This window comes from Rhopalosiphum padi, chromosome 4, assembly GCF_020882245.1.
Source record: "Rhopalosiphum padi isolate XX-2018 chromosome 4, ASM2088224v1, whole genome shotgun sequence".
NCBI lineage: Eukaryota > Metazoa > Arthropoda > Insecta > Hemiptera > Aphididae > Rhopalosiphum > Rhopalosiphum padi.
In genome coordinates this window covers 38971517-38988981 of record NC_083600.1, presented here as the reverse complement: position 1 = coordinate 38988981, position 17465 = coordinate 38971517, and the positions used below count along the sequence as shown (strand labels likewise).

Here is a 17465-nt window from a genome sequence, read left to right as displayed (position 1 = left end):
AAATCTATATCTATATTCTATACTGTTTTTTATGACAATTATTTTAGTTTTTGTTTAACGAATTACATTTATTTTAACCCTAAAACGGCTAAAACATATTAATTTATGTATTTTTTTGACTGTGTATTTTAAAATTATAATAAACAATAACAAACAATAATAAGTAAAAGAAATTCAAACAAAAATGCACTTTTTACTGAAAAGTATAATACTTAATAAATAAATAATAATATAATACATTATGTGTTAAAAATATATATATCATATAATTAAGTATTACAAGGCCCGCGAAATATGTTAGGTCTCCGGGGCTCTATAAAACCCTAAGAAGGCTCTGCTCATTTCTAAAATATATTATCCCGCCACCCGTAGGTATAGTATGTAATGTGTATAGGCTGTTTAGTGCATTAATCTGTTATCACTTAATTTTACATTCGATACTGATATCGATAGGTAGATATATGAAAATAGTACTATACGACATAAAGTAACTTGCTCACCAAAAAGCCATTATAATTTATATGATGATAATTTCTTAGATTACTACTTAGTATTAATTTAATCTATTCTGTGGTATTAAAACTTTAAATGTTATAAAGCTGCCTAAAAGTAGTTACGTCATATTTCATACAGGTAGGTATATAACAAAACTATTAAATCTATATACATTTTTAAAAGAAATTCTATATCCTTTTTTTTTAGGTCAAGGGGGAGGTTTGAATTTTTAAAACCTAACTAAAACTAAAAAAACTAACTAACTACTAAGTATTTAAATTAATTTTATTAATTAATTTTATTACACGTATACCTATACAATTTATATTTTAATTTGTTTGAGTATATCGTATATCTATTAAAATAATACTAATTGTTCCTTATGAATTATCAAATTCATAAAAACGTATTTAATAGTTTACGTAGTAATGAATTTTCTTTTTTGAGTGACTGTGTTAAATCTAGTTCCTAGAATAAAATATGTATTATATATTAGTATTCAGTTATAAAAATAGTTATATAATATATAATAGTAAATATATTAAATGGTAATCAATTAATTAATTCAAATTTAGCTTACTGAACCCTTCCGAATGAAGACTGAACCTTATTCAAATACTTTAAAATTTTAAATGATTAATAATAATTTAATTTATATTGTATATTCGATAAGTTGTTACAAATGATAAACGTACTATATGTTTTATGAACTTCATGAACCTATAAATATTAAGGCTCAAGAACTTGCTATGTTATATATAAACAATTATTATGCATTGTCATGACCTATGAGCTATGAATATTGGATATCTGATATGGTAAAAATTATAACACGTAGATATTATTTCAAAACGCTAGACAAATTTAAAATGTATATCAATAATAATATTATAACAAAGAAATAAGGAAGTACATACGAACGATAAAGTTCTCGAGTCAGTGTCTATGGGGAAACCAGCTTATCCCCACAATTTGAATTTAAAAAATAAGTAAGTATTAAGCAGATTAAATAATTTTGTATTGTGAAACATTTTATTTGAACTTTAATAATTTTGTTGACACTTGACATACCAATATAAATTAATTTTAAACTATATATTTAATAATACTCTTATCTAATTCGAAAGAACAATAAGTGTTTTATAATGCCATTATTAAAAGAAAGAAATTACTAAAACAAAAACAAAAAAAATTCAAATTTCTAGCTTCTGCCTAATTTTAGGTTTTGATGAGTACACCTTATAATTTAGTAGGTGATTGTAATGGCTATTGTTAATTCATAGTATACAAAAATACGATTCTGAGTGATAGAGACGGATGAAGAGGATCAGCATCCATTTTTAAAGGTAGTTTATTTTTTATTGCGTTAAAATTATTATCAATATTGTGGATTTCATTTATTCAATAAGCTGAACTATTTTATGTCATAGATATTGACATATTGTACATGAATTATATGTAAAGCATTATTTATGACTTTATGAGGAACTTTGGAAAAAAAAATAGAAAAATTTCTAATAATGTCTATAAAAGTTCAAAACGGTCAATATAATTAGAAAATTGTATTAAATTGTCTATAAAATCTAGTAAATTTCAAGTCTTCAATTATTCCTTTTTTGAATAGTTACATAAAAATAACTCGATTTTATCGAAAATTTGTGTTGCGTAAATTCCTGGTTTACCGCTGTTTTGATAGGTTTTCTAAATTATTAAGAAAATAATTTTCATATTTTTGACCCATTCTAACTAGATTAATCGGAAACCACCATCGGCATAGAAGATTAAACCAAATTCTTTCTGTTGCTCAGAATCTGAAATGTACTTTTTAAGATATCAGGATGTCTATAGTTTTATACAATTTACATTTTACAGTTAGTACCTATACATATATATTATATATAAAAAATGCAGCTATAGTTTTAAACTTGACTCTATATATATATTTTGTTTAAATGATATTTATGACGTCTTACTTTTATTATATTACATTAAATTCTTATTGCTTTCTATAATAGATTATCTTTGTTGTATTTGAGGAAAATTAAAAACATGGACTCTTGGATGTTGATTAATGATTATGAAGTAAAAACATAGGTATTAGGTAGGTAATAGGTATATACTATAAAGAAGATGTACATTTTCATCTATTTCTTAGAGCCTCAACAGATTTTCATTAAAAGATCATAACTTTAAAATATTCGGGTGTCTATTTTTATAACTTAATTAAATAATCCAGATATTTGTTTGTCCATGGCTGTTTCGTAATATATATTACTTATCAAGAATAAAAACATTTAATATGAGTGATTTCTTTTTTATTAACTATTAAAACAGAAACTTAAATATTATTAAGTACAAATACTGATGTTCTATCAATAGTAAAAAATAATAATTTTGGTAATTAGTTGCTACTCTATTTTTCAGTGTAGATGATAGTCAATTATTATAGCTGTATTTTAAAATAGTTTATCATTACATTAAATTCATTAAATTATATAAAGGTGTCAAATTCTAGCGGGCTTAATTCCATATTTTAAATTAGACATTAAGACTTCTTAGTAAGCTGCTATAACCTATCTTAACTAGGATTTTGTTGAAGAGCGAGGACTCTGAACATTCAGTTGTCCAAGTACGTCATATCGTGAATAATAGAAGTACCTAGTAGAAAAGCTAGCGCTATCAACTAATCTCGCCCTCTTATATTGTTTGCACAATACTTAGATATCAGTAGGTACAACGCTAGCTGTGAATTTAAAATTGGTTTTTTGGCTATTTAACTCTTGTACATAAAATTAATTTAAAAATATTTATAGGTAATTATTCATTATACTTAAATTAGTTCAATGTACTCTAATTGTTAGTATTATTCATATTAAATTAATCTAAATTTTAAATGAGTACTGGATTGGTTTTTTATGACATTAGTTAGAAGCTTTCTATATTGAAGATGTTTTATAGGAATGTTCAATATACAGCGGCCAGTGAAGGAAGTAGGTACCTATAATAATAATACGTTTTATCTGAAGCTGATTTTTTAGATTGTCATAATTCATAAAATATGAAGACGGATTGAATAAAAATATCTGGGTCAAGGTGGAAAAAATACCGTAATATTATTATAAATAAATATGTATATTTATTATATAATATATAATTACAAGAATAATAATAAATAAACTGCGTTTTTCAAATAGTGGTGGTCATATGTAAAAAATTATGGTGTATTGAAAAATTAAAATACTTCACCAATCAACAATCCCTTATGTAAGTAGCTGTTGTGTTGTGTTGACGTGTTGTTAAAGTACAAAACGTTTATAGAGTATATAAAACGGTACAAGTTGTAACAAAAAATAAATCTAACTTTTTACTTGTTTATATAATATGTATTATGTTCTATATTCAATAAATAGTATTATCTATACCCACTAAATTTAAATGTGTATCACAGACAAGATTCACCTTGACCCTGTGGGATAGCCACCATTATTAAGTACTTGGATATAAGTTTTGATTTAACAAAATTATATTAATTTCGATAAAATTATAAGGAATTACTTATAAAGTTATAAATAGTTGCCGACGAATGATTAAATAATTTTTGTATTTTAATATGGATCAATGTATTATTTGTTTTACCTATTAATTTCTATAGAAAACAAATCTCGTCATGCATATTAAGTTAAGTATGTTGATATTTTTAACTAAAAAAACACATTTAACATAATATGTTGACATATTGATACAATAAATTCTATAGACCAGTGGTTCTTAACCTTTTTTGGTTCAGCGCCCCTTTGTCGTTATAACTTACTGCTAACCTCGTGCAAAATCAAATTTTTTTCCTATAAATATATACATATATTTATTTATTTATTCATCAGTAGGTATACTAAATTAAAGTAAAACTCTTATTTTAAGAAGATAGTAATGGATATATTTTACTCCACTAAACAAAACGATTTTACTTTGCTATACAAAAATATTATTATAAAGTATTATTTTTAATCTCCGAGTTTGAAAAAGCTCACCGCCCCCTCAATGCCCCCTTCAAAATTATCGCCCCCAGGAGAGACCGAAATGCCCCCGTTAAGAACCACTGCTATAGATTATACATTAGTCTTGCATCATAATACATTATTATTAAATAATAGAATTTTCTAAAGTAAGAAGAAGATACCCACCTAAAACTTGGATCTATAAAATTTGACACGTATTTATAAGTTAATAATAATACTTATAATTAGACATTAGAAGATTTATCAATTTGTTATAACATTTAATTTTATAGACATTTTTCTAACCATTTAAATTACTAGCTTTAACATGAATTTGTATTCATTATTGACTTACAGTACTTTGAACAAAGTCCACGGGCGGCGGACTTGGATAAAATGAAGCTAATGCTTTTGTTTCTCGTTCCAAATCATCGTCTTCGCCTAATGCAGATTTTCGTCTCCTCATAGAGGGTGATGAGATTTTCGCAGTTTTCCCTACAGTCATCTTTGATGTTTAATTTTTTAATTTTAACTCTAATATTTTATTTATAGCTCGCCAGAAAAGAAACGTTTACTATTTGATCACTATGTCCATATATACGATTGACTGTACGTGCGACTATTTGGCATGAATAAACTGTGCACAAAAAAAGGGAGTACAAATTGAATAATCACCTTAAATTGGACTACACTGAGGCAATGATAAAACCTACGCGTGTTACTTTACAGGATAAGCTGTACGAAGGATATAAAAAGTCTGGCATTAAAAGATATTAAACGTAACAAACGTTTAGATAAATAAATTTATAGTTGGTTACACAAAGCTAACACTGAACACTATTACTAATGAATGTATACTATATGTATCTACTCTATATTACTACTTTGTTTCTTTTAACATCGTAACTGTATTTTATCTGTTTGGATAATAACGATTATAGGCAATAAAAAATTGATTCTGAGTCCTGTATTTTAGCGATCTTTTTAAGCGAAACTAAATTAAATCTTTAGTCAACATAATGTGAATTAGACAAGTAGACAACAGAATAATAAACTAATTAGTGCATGTAATGTTATTACTTATTTGATATATAGGTACCATTTAATTATACATTTATACTGTGGTTATTGATTATTATTACCGATGAAGAGTGTTATTATTCATACGATATCGTATTATAAAATACATTTTTTATCTATTACGTTATATATTTTAATTGTATTTTGTATTTTTGCACTATGACTATAATAAGGTTAATTTAAATTTTGTTTATATATCTAGATTGTATTGTATTCACTATCACACTAAAGACGATTATCTTACGCTTGATACCTAATAATAAAAGCTAAATTTAATTGTCTTAAATTACGATATCCCGTAGAATTGTAATCTTAAAACCTATACAGTAAACAGTAATAATAAACAATTTAATAATTAGTATTAATGAATAATAATAACACAAAGAATTATCATCAATAATTATATTGTACCTCCCCAAATAAATTAAGGTCTGATGTCTGAGAGTAGTTATTCAATTTGTTAAAAATAGATAATTACGTTATAGAATTTCGTTATGATTCAGTAATTTAATTTAGTTTAAAGTTTGCATGGATATAGTTATAGTATACTGTATAATAGTGTACTCTAGTTGATAATATTACCCTGGTGTTTGGAACCCTTTTGACTTTTATTATACATAAAAATTTTTTATAATATAAGTCTAATAAATCTATACCTTAAGTATTAAATTGTTTGATAATGTCTCGAGTACATAATATAAATATATGCTGATAATTAATTTATTATTACAATATTACTTAAACATTGGGCAATAGTACAATTAATTATATTGGATTTTCAAATTTTACAGTTATATTTACTAAAAGTAATTAAATTATTTTATAAAAGTAAAATATTTAAAGGAAATAGTGTATATATAGTAAAAGGTTAAAAGCTTACAATTTTGTATATGTATATAAATGGATTTAATTGCATGTCAACTTATACATTATTTGAATCATAAAAAAAATATATTTAAAAAAAAATATTATTATACATATGTTTAATATATAGTTTGACGAGAAATAAACTATTAACATATAAATATTATTAACATTTAATATATTCAAAAAAGTGAATTTGATTAAAAAATAATGACATTTATAGCGAAGTAATTTTGTTGAGTTTATTATTTAATTATTAATTAGATACTCGATAATTGTATGTGTAAAATTAAGTATAATTAAAAAATCATTTATCACAATTTACATTTATATATTATTATCATTAATAAAAATTATGCCTTCAACAACTTAGCAACATCATTTCAATAAAATAAATGTCTGGACACATTATACTACATGAATGTTTATGTGTATGCATCACGTAAAGAGTGAGGCGCGTTAATTATAAAATTATGTACATATTTTATTTTTTAAGATTGTCGATTTTTGTGATTTTATATATTATGTATTTTTCATAATATTCTCAAAATTAGTATTTCTTTTTAATATAATAGGTTATTTCGTTTTAATATTATTGAGTTTATACTTTGGTGTATAATTGTGAAAAATAGGTAGGCAAATCGGTACCGATCTATTCTGTCCATTAATTGTCGAGTGGGTCCCTATTATGTGTGTGTTAAATTTTTATTTAATGTCTCAATGATAAATTATCGTATAAGAAAAATTATATGATCGGAGACGGTCTGGTCATTTTGTTATCACTAAGTATGTTTCGTGGTATGTTTTTTTATATAGCTATTAAAATCATTTCTTTTACTTTCGGCATTACAGTATAGGTTGGTAAAATCTTTCCCAAAAATATTGTATTTATTATATTATTAGTATTTAGTTAAATAATATTATATATGTATATCATATTATATCAACTTATGTCTTAGATAACTTAAAATTGAAGAACATCTTTTTGTAAATACCATAAAATAGTAAAAATAGATTCATATAAATAGATAATAATATCTTAAAAGAATATATAAAAATTGCCATTGCGTATTAATAATTAATATTATAAGTTTTAAGTTCATACGAATAATGTATTTACATCGTTACAGTGTTTTTTTTGCATATTTTAGTATTTTTAGAGCATATTATTACGATTGTAACAACCTATTTTAGAGTAATAAGTTTTTTATAAGTTATTACTAATAACAAATACATAAGTAGTAGTAACAATATTAATTAGGTACCCATTTATATATATATGTCTAATATATTTTTTATGATAGTAATTAGCTACATATTTATAAATCTTATAACAAAAAAAAAATGTGTTACTAATATTTATTTTTAACATACTATTAAAGCATTCTAATCTTATGTGCACCAAGACTATCCAAGACCAAATCATAGTATTATTATGTAGTATTATAATTTATAATAATTTGAATTATTTTGTGCTTTTATGATAATCTAATAAATATTTTATACACTTACCTTGTTAATTTCAATCAGTTTGATAGAAAATATAACTTTTTATCTATTTAAATTAAATAAAAAACATTGTTATGATTTTATCTAACTTTTTATTTTTATTTATAAATCTAAAACACTAGCTGGAGTATAAGTATAAAAAAATATCTGATTAGTTAAACCAATAGTGGGGAGACTTACATATTTGAATAAACTTACGTTTTCCTCCATATTATGATAATTGCTATAATAACTAGTAGTATATCATGCTAATATGTTTATAATTATAGATATAAGTAACATTTTTCTCACGATTGTTTTTTTGGTCTATTGCTTTTTATCAATTCAAATCACACAAACATTATGAAAATTCAAGGTCAACTATCATTTTTTATTATATTGTTAATAGTATAACTTATCACATTTTTATAGATACGTTAAGAATCTTAACTATAAATAATTTATCATGTGGTTGTTTCAGATTTAAGTACCTATCTAATATTAAAAGTTGTCAATTTATAGTATATAGTAGGTATTGCCTAGTTAGTTTGATAATACTTTAAGGTTGGTACTATTTTTAATCCACTAATGTGGACTGTGAAGTGATATAATTTTTGTTGTAATTTGAAAATCAATGCTCGCACAGTTTAAACAAATAGGTAATTATTTCATAAAAATAATATTTTATTGATTTTAAATATGACTTTTTCGTAATTTTAATGAAATAAATAAAAACACATTTGCGATGGATTTGGCTTTTATTAAACTAGCAAATAATAATATTTAAAATCTTAGATTGGTTGTGGAAAAGTATTTGATTGGTTAGAGTTTAAAATGTTTTTTTAAAGTCATGGATGAAATGTAAAAATGATATTAGTACAACTAAAATATTTATTCTTCACATCTTTGGGTTGGGTGACAGGTCAGGTTAAGTTATAATCATAAATATTTTATACTAGGTATATAATAAACCATATTAATTCAGTTTTAAAAACTTATAAGTATTGGTTAAAATAAAGATATAATTATCATAATATTATTATTCAGGAACCAATTCACAAAAAAAAAAATAATTTGTGGAGCTCTTACAGAGTTTTTCAGTTAGAAAGGTTGAGTATGTACTATGTACATTTTATATGTAACGCATACATGTAATTAATCATTTAAAATAAAATAAAAAGTTAACTGTAATACCTACTATTAATATATAAATATATAATATACGAATTCCGTTAAATTTCATATCGTTAAGTTGCGTAGAATTGTAATCTCCTAGAACTAAAAGTATAAAAATGTACAGCGAATTAAAAACATATTAAAAACATTTAAAAATACTTTTATTTACATATAATTTAAATTAATACACTTTAATAGTACAGTTTTAGAATGATCTAAAATTGGATATATTTAATTTAGGTTTAGATATACGGTTATAATTTTATGAATACAGAAAATCATTAAATTTGTGAAAATAAATTTTCGGAATAGAGTTTTGTAGAACCGAATCAGCAGTTAGCAAAGAATAAATAATAAATTGTGTGATTTGTGTAAATATAATTATTTACAAATAAATAAATAATACTAAATATTTAATTTTCATTGAATTTTCCATTATTGGAACGTTATTTAAACTAATATATCTGATACCTACTTATTAGTTATAATTGGGTTGTTTCTAAATGATTTTAAGTAAGCATCATGCTTAGTTATAATAAGAAATGTTATTATACATCTATAATCTTTGATGATCGGTCATTAACCGCGAGTACCTACCAACAATACAATGGATAAAAAAATATAACACTATATCCGGTTTACCTATTATTTGTCTGAAATGTATTATACCTATATAAATGAAAAATCAAATAGTCAGTGTTTAGTCAACATTTCATATTATGTTTGCAATGTTTGCATATTATTAGGACTACCCATTACGTTTTAAATTATTTTAACTTAACCAATTTAAAGTTGAATATTTAAATCACTGATATCATATAATGATTAATGTAATGCTAATAATGTGATTAGAATACATTTTAAAATTATTTACCACAGGTATAAAAATTGAATCCACATAATCTCAAAATATTATTTCATACTTAAAATTTTCTGATTTTTTAAAAAAATATTTGATTTATACTAAAATGTAAAACCAGATACCTTTAGGTAAAAAATATTTTGTTGGAAGACATTATGTTAAATCGTCGCATAGCCTACAAGTTATAATTCCTGTATCGATAGTTTTTATTTATTTTGAATTTCTTGTTTGGCCTCACAACTTCATAATATGCATATTATGTTATAATTATCTATAATTTAAATTTTCATTATTGATATATACTGTCAAAAATTATTATTTTTGTTATCAATTAAAGTTTAACATATGATTATATAATTTTCGTTGAGTATTGAGTTACTTGACCTTGTCTTGTCGATCATCGAAACTCTTAATTGGTTCACAATAATGGTTAACAAGATGTTTTAAACAAATAAAATATTTGCTCGCAATTATATTTTATTTTGTGTTAAAAAATTTTTTTGAAGTAAGTAATCAACTACTGAACTACTGAGTTGTGCGATTGTCATACAAAATCAAGTAGGTAGATATAGTTTTAGTTGTTAGGTACTTAATATGAACGTACGCATTTTAACAAGGTTACTTATTCTAATATTATTAAAATAATTTATAATGTATTGTCTAGTATAATGAATAGACACTAAATACATAAATATTGATGTTAACAAATATTGACTATTGTGTAATATTTATTGGGTAGTGTAGTGATAATTCTTAAATTTAAAATTGTTAACATACTGATATAAATTTATAATTTCGATGCTTAAGATTAATTCCCAAATTGAAATAATACGAGTAGTTATATTTATATCATCTATCGTCAGTTATAATATTTTATAGCAGTATTTAAATAATATCGATTTTAAAAGTTACACAGAGATGAAATGTTAATTTCGTTTTTTACTACTACAATAATATGATTTATTTTCAGACATTTTACCTATATAGTACTTATTATTAGATCTTTTTTTACATACATTCAGATTAGTAGGAAAAAATGTTTAACAAATACTAGTAATCATATTATATATTTATATATGTGGTTTCAGATTTTCCCGGTAGATGTAGTACCAAATGTAATTGTTTCCGGTATAATGGCTATTTGCTGTACGCCTGTACAAAATTATAAAACTTGCGCCTATATTAAAATACGCGTATTATTATTTTATGAATTTATACCATACAATTTTTAAAAATGCTTGCCTATTGCCTCAGTACTGTAGCAGACATACTGTATCAACACCGCGAATTGTCTATTATAAGGATAATATGTTAATGCATAATAATATATTAGTAACTACACAAGTAATTATACATTTTTATTGACACACGAGAAGATCACTAATAGTTTTACTGTAAAATTACATTTGGATAGTATATCATTGAGAAACACTTTGTATATATCAAGCTAATACGACAGTTAAAAGTACCTAGGTACCAATGTATAATTTATATTACTTACTGAATAATAATTGAAATATCAACTGACTGTTGTTATTGGGTTCGAGACTATTGAAACATTGTTATAATTACTAAAACGTTAATTAAATATATATATATTTTAAATGATGAAATTCATTTTTACGAATTAAATGTATTAGGGTTAATTATGGGTACTAATTCGCTTATAATCATTTAAAAATCATACAAAAATTATAAATGATTAGACACTGGGTGTCTCATTCATATACGTCACCTTTTGCAGAGGTGGTATGAGTGAGAGGGATTTGGGAAAACACGGCATAGTACTTATATAAAAAAAACTACATATAATGAATATAAAATTAGGTAATTCCGATGACGAATTCTATGCTGGAAAGATATATTAGCGAAATAAATACAACATAGAGATTGGATATTTTTTTACCATTAATTTTTCTTTCATCCTGTAGGTTGGAGTGTAACCTAATCTAAGGAAGTTTAATTAAGCGTTTTATATAACGCATTTACTTTAAGATTATGCTAATAAATTATAAGTTAATTAATATTATAAAAATAATAGTGTATTTAATTTTTGAGCCACAATTTTTGTCGCGCTGTGCAATTCTAATAATATTCTCATCTTTATTGTGTTATAGATTTATTATTAAAAATATTATATTAACACAATTATAAAAATAATAGTAATAATAATTAAACTGAGATTAAAAGTAAAAAAAGTGATTGTTTTCAGTTTATCAAAATTAAACTAGGACCCTTGTGGTTCCGTTATTATTTTATTAGGATTAATTTAGTCTATTGTTTCTTGGTCTATGCATGAAAAATATTGGCTACCTCAACCACACTAATAAGAACTAAGAAGATTCGATATTTCCAATGATTTTTTACGAAAATATACTCATCTTTTATCAGTTATGCCAATTATATTAGTAATGTGAGAACACTGAGAACATTTTAAAAACAAATTTTAATTCAATTTAAAGTTTATTGAAAATAATCATCTTACTTTTTAAGATTTATTAACACTATCTGTGGTTACTCGAAATTTATATTAATAAAAATAAAACAAATTATTTTAATAGCAATATACATATATATATATATATATATATATATATATATATATATCATAAAATATACTTAGTAACATAAGCTGATAGACCGTCTTCGCTCAGAATCGTCATAACTTATAAGTATACGATGATTTATTCAATAATAATTGAATTCAAATTTAACACACGCATAGACATAATAGTGACTTACTCCTCAATGACGGTAACTCGACATCTAATGTTTAATAGAGCGGTTACCTAATTTATTTTTTAAATCTGCGAATTATGTAAAAAAAATCCGTAATTGAAATAAAATATTTTATTTTCCCAAGAAATGTTAACGTACATTTTTACTTTTAAGTATTCGTAACCGGATAGACAAGTTATACAAATGTTACAAATTAACAATAAAATTCAAGTAACTATAGCCAATATAGGTTATAAATGTTAGTACTTTTTACCTATTATTAAATAACTTATATTTTATTATACTTTATATTACAACAGGCTACGGTAGAAATACTTATTGCTTAAAATGTATAATCTGTTTACCTTGACCCTTTTAGGTAAATTGTTTAATTTATTTAATATACTTTTTTATTAATTTTAAAATTTTGAGCAACAATTAAATTAAATAAATTTAATAATCTATACACTCGATGATTAGATTTCTTACTGTATTTTTTATTCTAAATAGATTATAGAGAATAGTAAAATTTAAAAGTAGGTACTCAGCCAGTTTCAATACCATTTCCATTTGTTCAGATTTTAATTTTTCACTTCATGATTATGATTGAAAAAAAAACAGAAGAAATACTTAATAAGTTCATACATTAAAAAACATTTTGACAATTTTAGAGGAAATTAAGCTTAATTTTTAATGTAATAAATTAAAATTAGAATACTCAAACTGATAGTCTATTTATCACTCATAAAAATGTAATATCTAATTGATTAAACAAAATTATTATAATTTTCACATTTAATCTTATTTAATGATTTCAGAATAGATTTCTTCGTATTATATACTTTTAATTCAGTATCATATGTATTTGTTAGATACTTGGAGACTTAAATAAATCAAAATATTTAAATCAATTTAAATCCTTCAACAATTTCTTTTTATGGATTTTTCAATTTGTTAATTATTTAAAAAATGCATAGATACGTAAGATCTACAGTGTTTTATAAACTTTGGAAAAATGATTTATATGATAATTCATAAAAAAAGGCGGAGTATATGTGATTATATTACTATATCTAAATATAGAAGAATGAAATGAGTGATTTGAAAAGTACTCTTACAGTCTTACATCAATATTTAATATTACTATATTTTTCTAAAATTTTAAGTTTTTGGGTAAAAGCTATTTAATTAAATTTATTGTTTGGCTTTTTATGAAGTTTTTAGACGACTAGTCTTGCGGTTTTCATAAAAGAAGTTCATTTGCAAAATGTACACGTACTAATTCGTTATACACGTATATAATATGTATTATACATTTATTATACGTACCTATGTATATATTGTATTGAAACTGTTAGTACTCAGTAGTATAACAGTCTTTAGTCTAGTCATTTTCTGTTGTTCATTCTTTTAAGATGTCTAGGTTAGTCAGTCACAGTTAATTATGTACATCATCATTCAATTCTATCCATTCTTCTAATTCTTACCTAACTATACCATTTGGTATGATTACATGATTTTAATATTGAGGATAATAATTGTAGTATTCTATATATTTATTTCAACTTTGATAAATTCTGATTTTTTAAAAATTGAAGTCAATTATTTTACCTTGTGAATAAAACCCTAACTGATAGTTTGATATCATTAATTCTTTTGAGGTAAAAATCGTTGAACAATTACACATCAACGTGTATTCTTGTGTACAGAATAAATGCTAATTTTCACTCATAAAACAATCATTTTAACAAAAGGAATTAGTTTTAAGAGTTAAACTATATTACCATTTAGGCATATTAAATATTTTCATTCATTTATTTTTAAAAATTTCAAAATGTTACTCCATTATGAACAGACTTTTAGGCTTTTTTTTATATTTTTTCACAAGATAAGCTTTTAATTCATTAAACTCACAAACAATTAAATGTTCAATGTTCAAACAAACATTATTATTTATTATTAAGGTTATAATGAATAGTTTAATTCATATACTATGTTGCTGGTGAATAGATTTTCAATGAAGTAATAATAAGAAATTATCAACTTCAATAATTTAAAGTTTGTTAGAATGAAGAATTATATAACTAAATACGTATAATATGGAGATAAACAATTCTTTAACACTCCATTCTTCTTATCTAAATTTAATATATATATATAATATTTAAATGATTTATTAAAATAATATTTAACTCACAATTCAACATAATTTAGTAATTCAAGATACCTGAATATTTATGAAATCGCGTAGTAATAAATCATATAAATTATAAACTTAACATGCAGTGCGTATTTTAATTCTAAATGAAATTGTTAAAATAAACTGTAGTTATAGTAAAAATTTATAGAAGGAATTTACATATTTCACTAGCTTTTATAATTTTGCATCATATTATGATTAAGCCTAAACAGTAAATGCATTTAATAAATATATATAATATTAGTATATTACACTACGTTTAAAATTTGTGAAAAAACTGCAAATAACAGTCAAGTATTAATGAAATTTGTAATTATATAATGAACTTTTAATTATAAGTATAATTTTGTAAATTATTGATTATATATATATATATAAATATATTATTGTTAAAAATACACTATTTTGTAATTTGTAGTCAAACTATATTACAGCTATATTACTTATAGTTACAATTCACTAAATATACTTTGTTATAATTACAAAAATGTAAAATATAATCATACTAGTTATACGTAAGTACATGTTATATTATTTATTATAATACCTACATAAGTAAATTAAAACTACTTTTTTTTTTATCTAGAAACTCGAATATTTATACTATTATACTCGCTTAACTTGATAAAAATTATACAATATTTTCTCCACATTTTAATTTTTAATTTTTTAAAAATGTATTTAAAAATAAACATATTTTATGTTAAATAAAGTATTAAGTCGTATTTTTGTGATATACAATCAAAAACGTTCAAAATTCAAGAAACTAATCTGTTTTAAATTTTAGGATAAAATTACGAGTGCATAATCCAAAGTCAAATAACACAAACCATATAACATAGATAATTGGTTATAAACAAACCGTAAGTTTTATAATCGTAAATACAACTACTTGTAAAAATGTATTTAACATTCATAATTTAAAATAATTTTAACAGTATACACATTATGTGTCATGTATGTTGTATAATATTGATGTATGTATATGTGTTAATTATACTTAATATATTACACAATATATCATATTAACTACTTTATATGATTTATTTTTTGTTGTACCGAATCATATCTAATCGTACTTTATTTATGATATAAGTTATCAACATACAAACACCAACGAATAGCTAAATAACTTATGTTGATTTAATATTTTTTTTTTACAAAAATAATAAACTCTTAGCATTTTTTAAACAAACTAACTAACTAACTACCTAATGGACATTACGGAAGTAATTATTTTACTGTTTTTGATAAATAAATTTGGCCTTTTATTTTATTTTGATAAAATCCGTGTTTACATCGGATATGAGCTACAGGCATGAATTTAATTATATAGTTGATATAACATGATTTATCGTTTATTTATTTAACAAATAATTTAGTTACTTAACTCTTTCTTGTTAAAAATGGGTAGTTATATTTAAATTAATTAGTATATTTAGTTTTATTAATATATAAAATAAAATGTAAATATAGGCGTATAGCTCATTTCAAGTATTAGCTGAAACACTATTTATAATTATAGAATTAATTATAGAAAATAATAGTATATCTACAAATTAAAATAAATAGGGTCAGTGTACGATGTAAATTATATATAACATAATTGGTATAATAAGTTGTAATTTTAAATGTTAATATAAAAATAAATAGTAAATAAATCACTATTTTTTTTTTATATAAAACATCAAGGTATTTAGTTAGTTTTTATGTAAAATATGTTTATATTTATAATAGAATAAATATCATCTTTAATTAAGTTTAATTATTTTAAACAAAAATTCAACATAATTGGTTAATTAACTTACCAAAGTATGGTGGTATTCATGTGAGTCCGGTGGAAGCCGTCCATTTTCGTTATCCATAATTCTTAGTTATAATAACTTACAATAACATCAATTTATATTTTAAAAAAATAATGAAATATTTAATTTAAATTTAAAATTAAATATTTAAAATAATAAGGTAATAGCAATAATTATTTTACGTTAATAATTACAAGCAATAATCAGGAGAGCATACACGACAGTTCTTCACAACGATGACCACATGACTGTTGGTAATCCGTGGAATACATTATCTATAGTTGTAATACCGTTACAAAACCTAAGGGAATGTATCGCATTTCAAACAGTTATTTTAAATAATGAACTTACTATTAAATTCATTATAGAAATAAAGCATGGATTTTAAATCAATAAAATTGTTTTAAACAAGTAATATTTGTTGCACATTATTAAACTTTTAACCATATAATTTTTAAATTATATAGTATATTATGTGTGTTTCTTTTATAAAATATGATTTGACCATAAATCATAAAAATACTATAATCAGATTGTAACATTAATACAATTATATATAAATAAAAAAATATTGAAACTCATAATCAATACTTTTTGGTAAGTATGTACATTGTACATCAATAAAATATAAATATACATAATTCTTTGTATTTATAGATACTATTTTATATTATTATATTCTCTTACATATAATAATACATTACTTATTATTAATCAATTATAAATATCTAATATTGGGGTTATTTGAAAATTTTATAATTTACCTATAAAGACGCATTATA

General features: G+C 22.7%; 1 protein-coding gene across 3 annotated transcripts in view; it reads right to left on the bottom strand.

Annotated features, from left to right (window-relative positions):
* The window catches only part of LOC132928932 (chloride channel protein 2), a 30589-nt gene extending 13671 nt beyond the window's left edge, over positions 1–16918 (bottom strand). The window contains exon 1 of one of the 3 annotated variants that reach the window (XM_060993882.1): positions 16687–16918. In XM_060993882.1, the coding sequence (XP_060849865.1) occupies positions 16687–16743 (57 nt within the window). In that variant the 5' untranslated portion in view covers positions 16744–16918. Of the gene's footprint in view, positions 1–4845; positions 5283–16686 lie in introns of those variants that run through there. The other 2 variants (XM_060993885.1, XM_060993881.1) reach the window with 2 other exon arrangements.
* Positions 16919–17465: the final 547 nt, after the last annotated feature.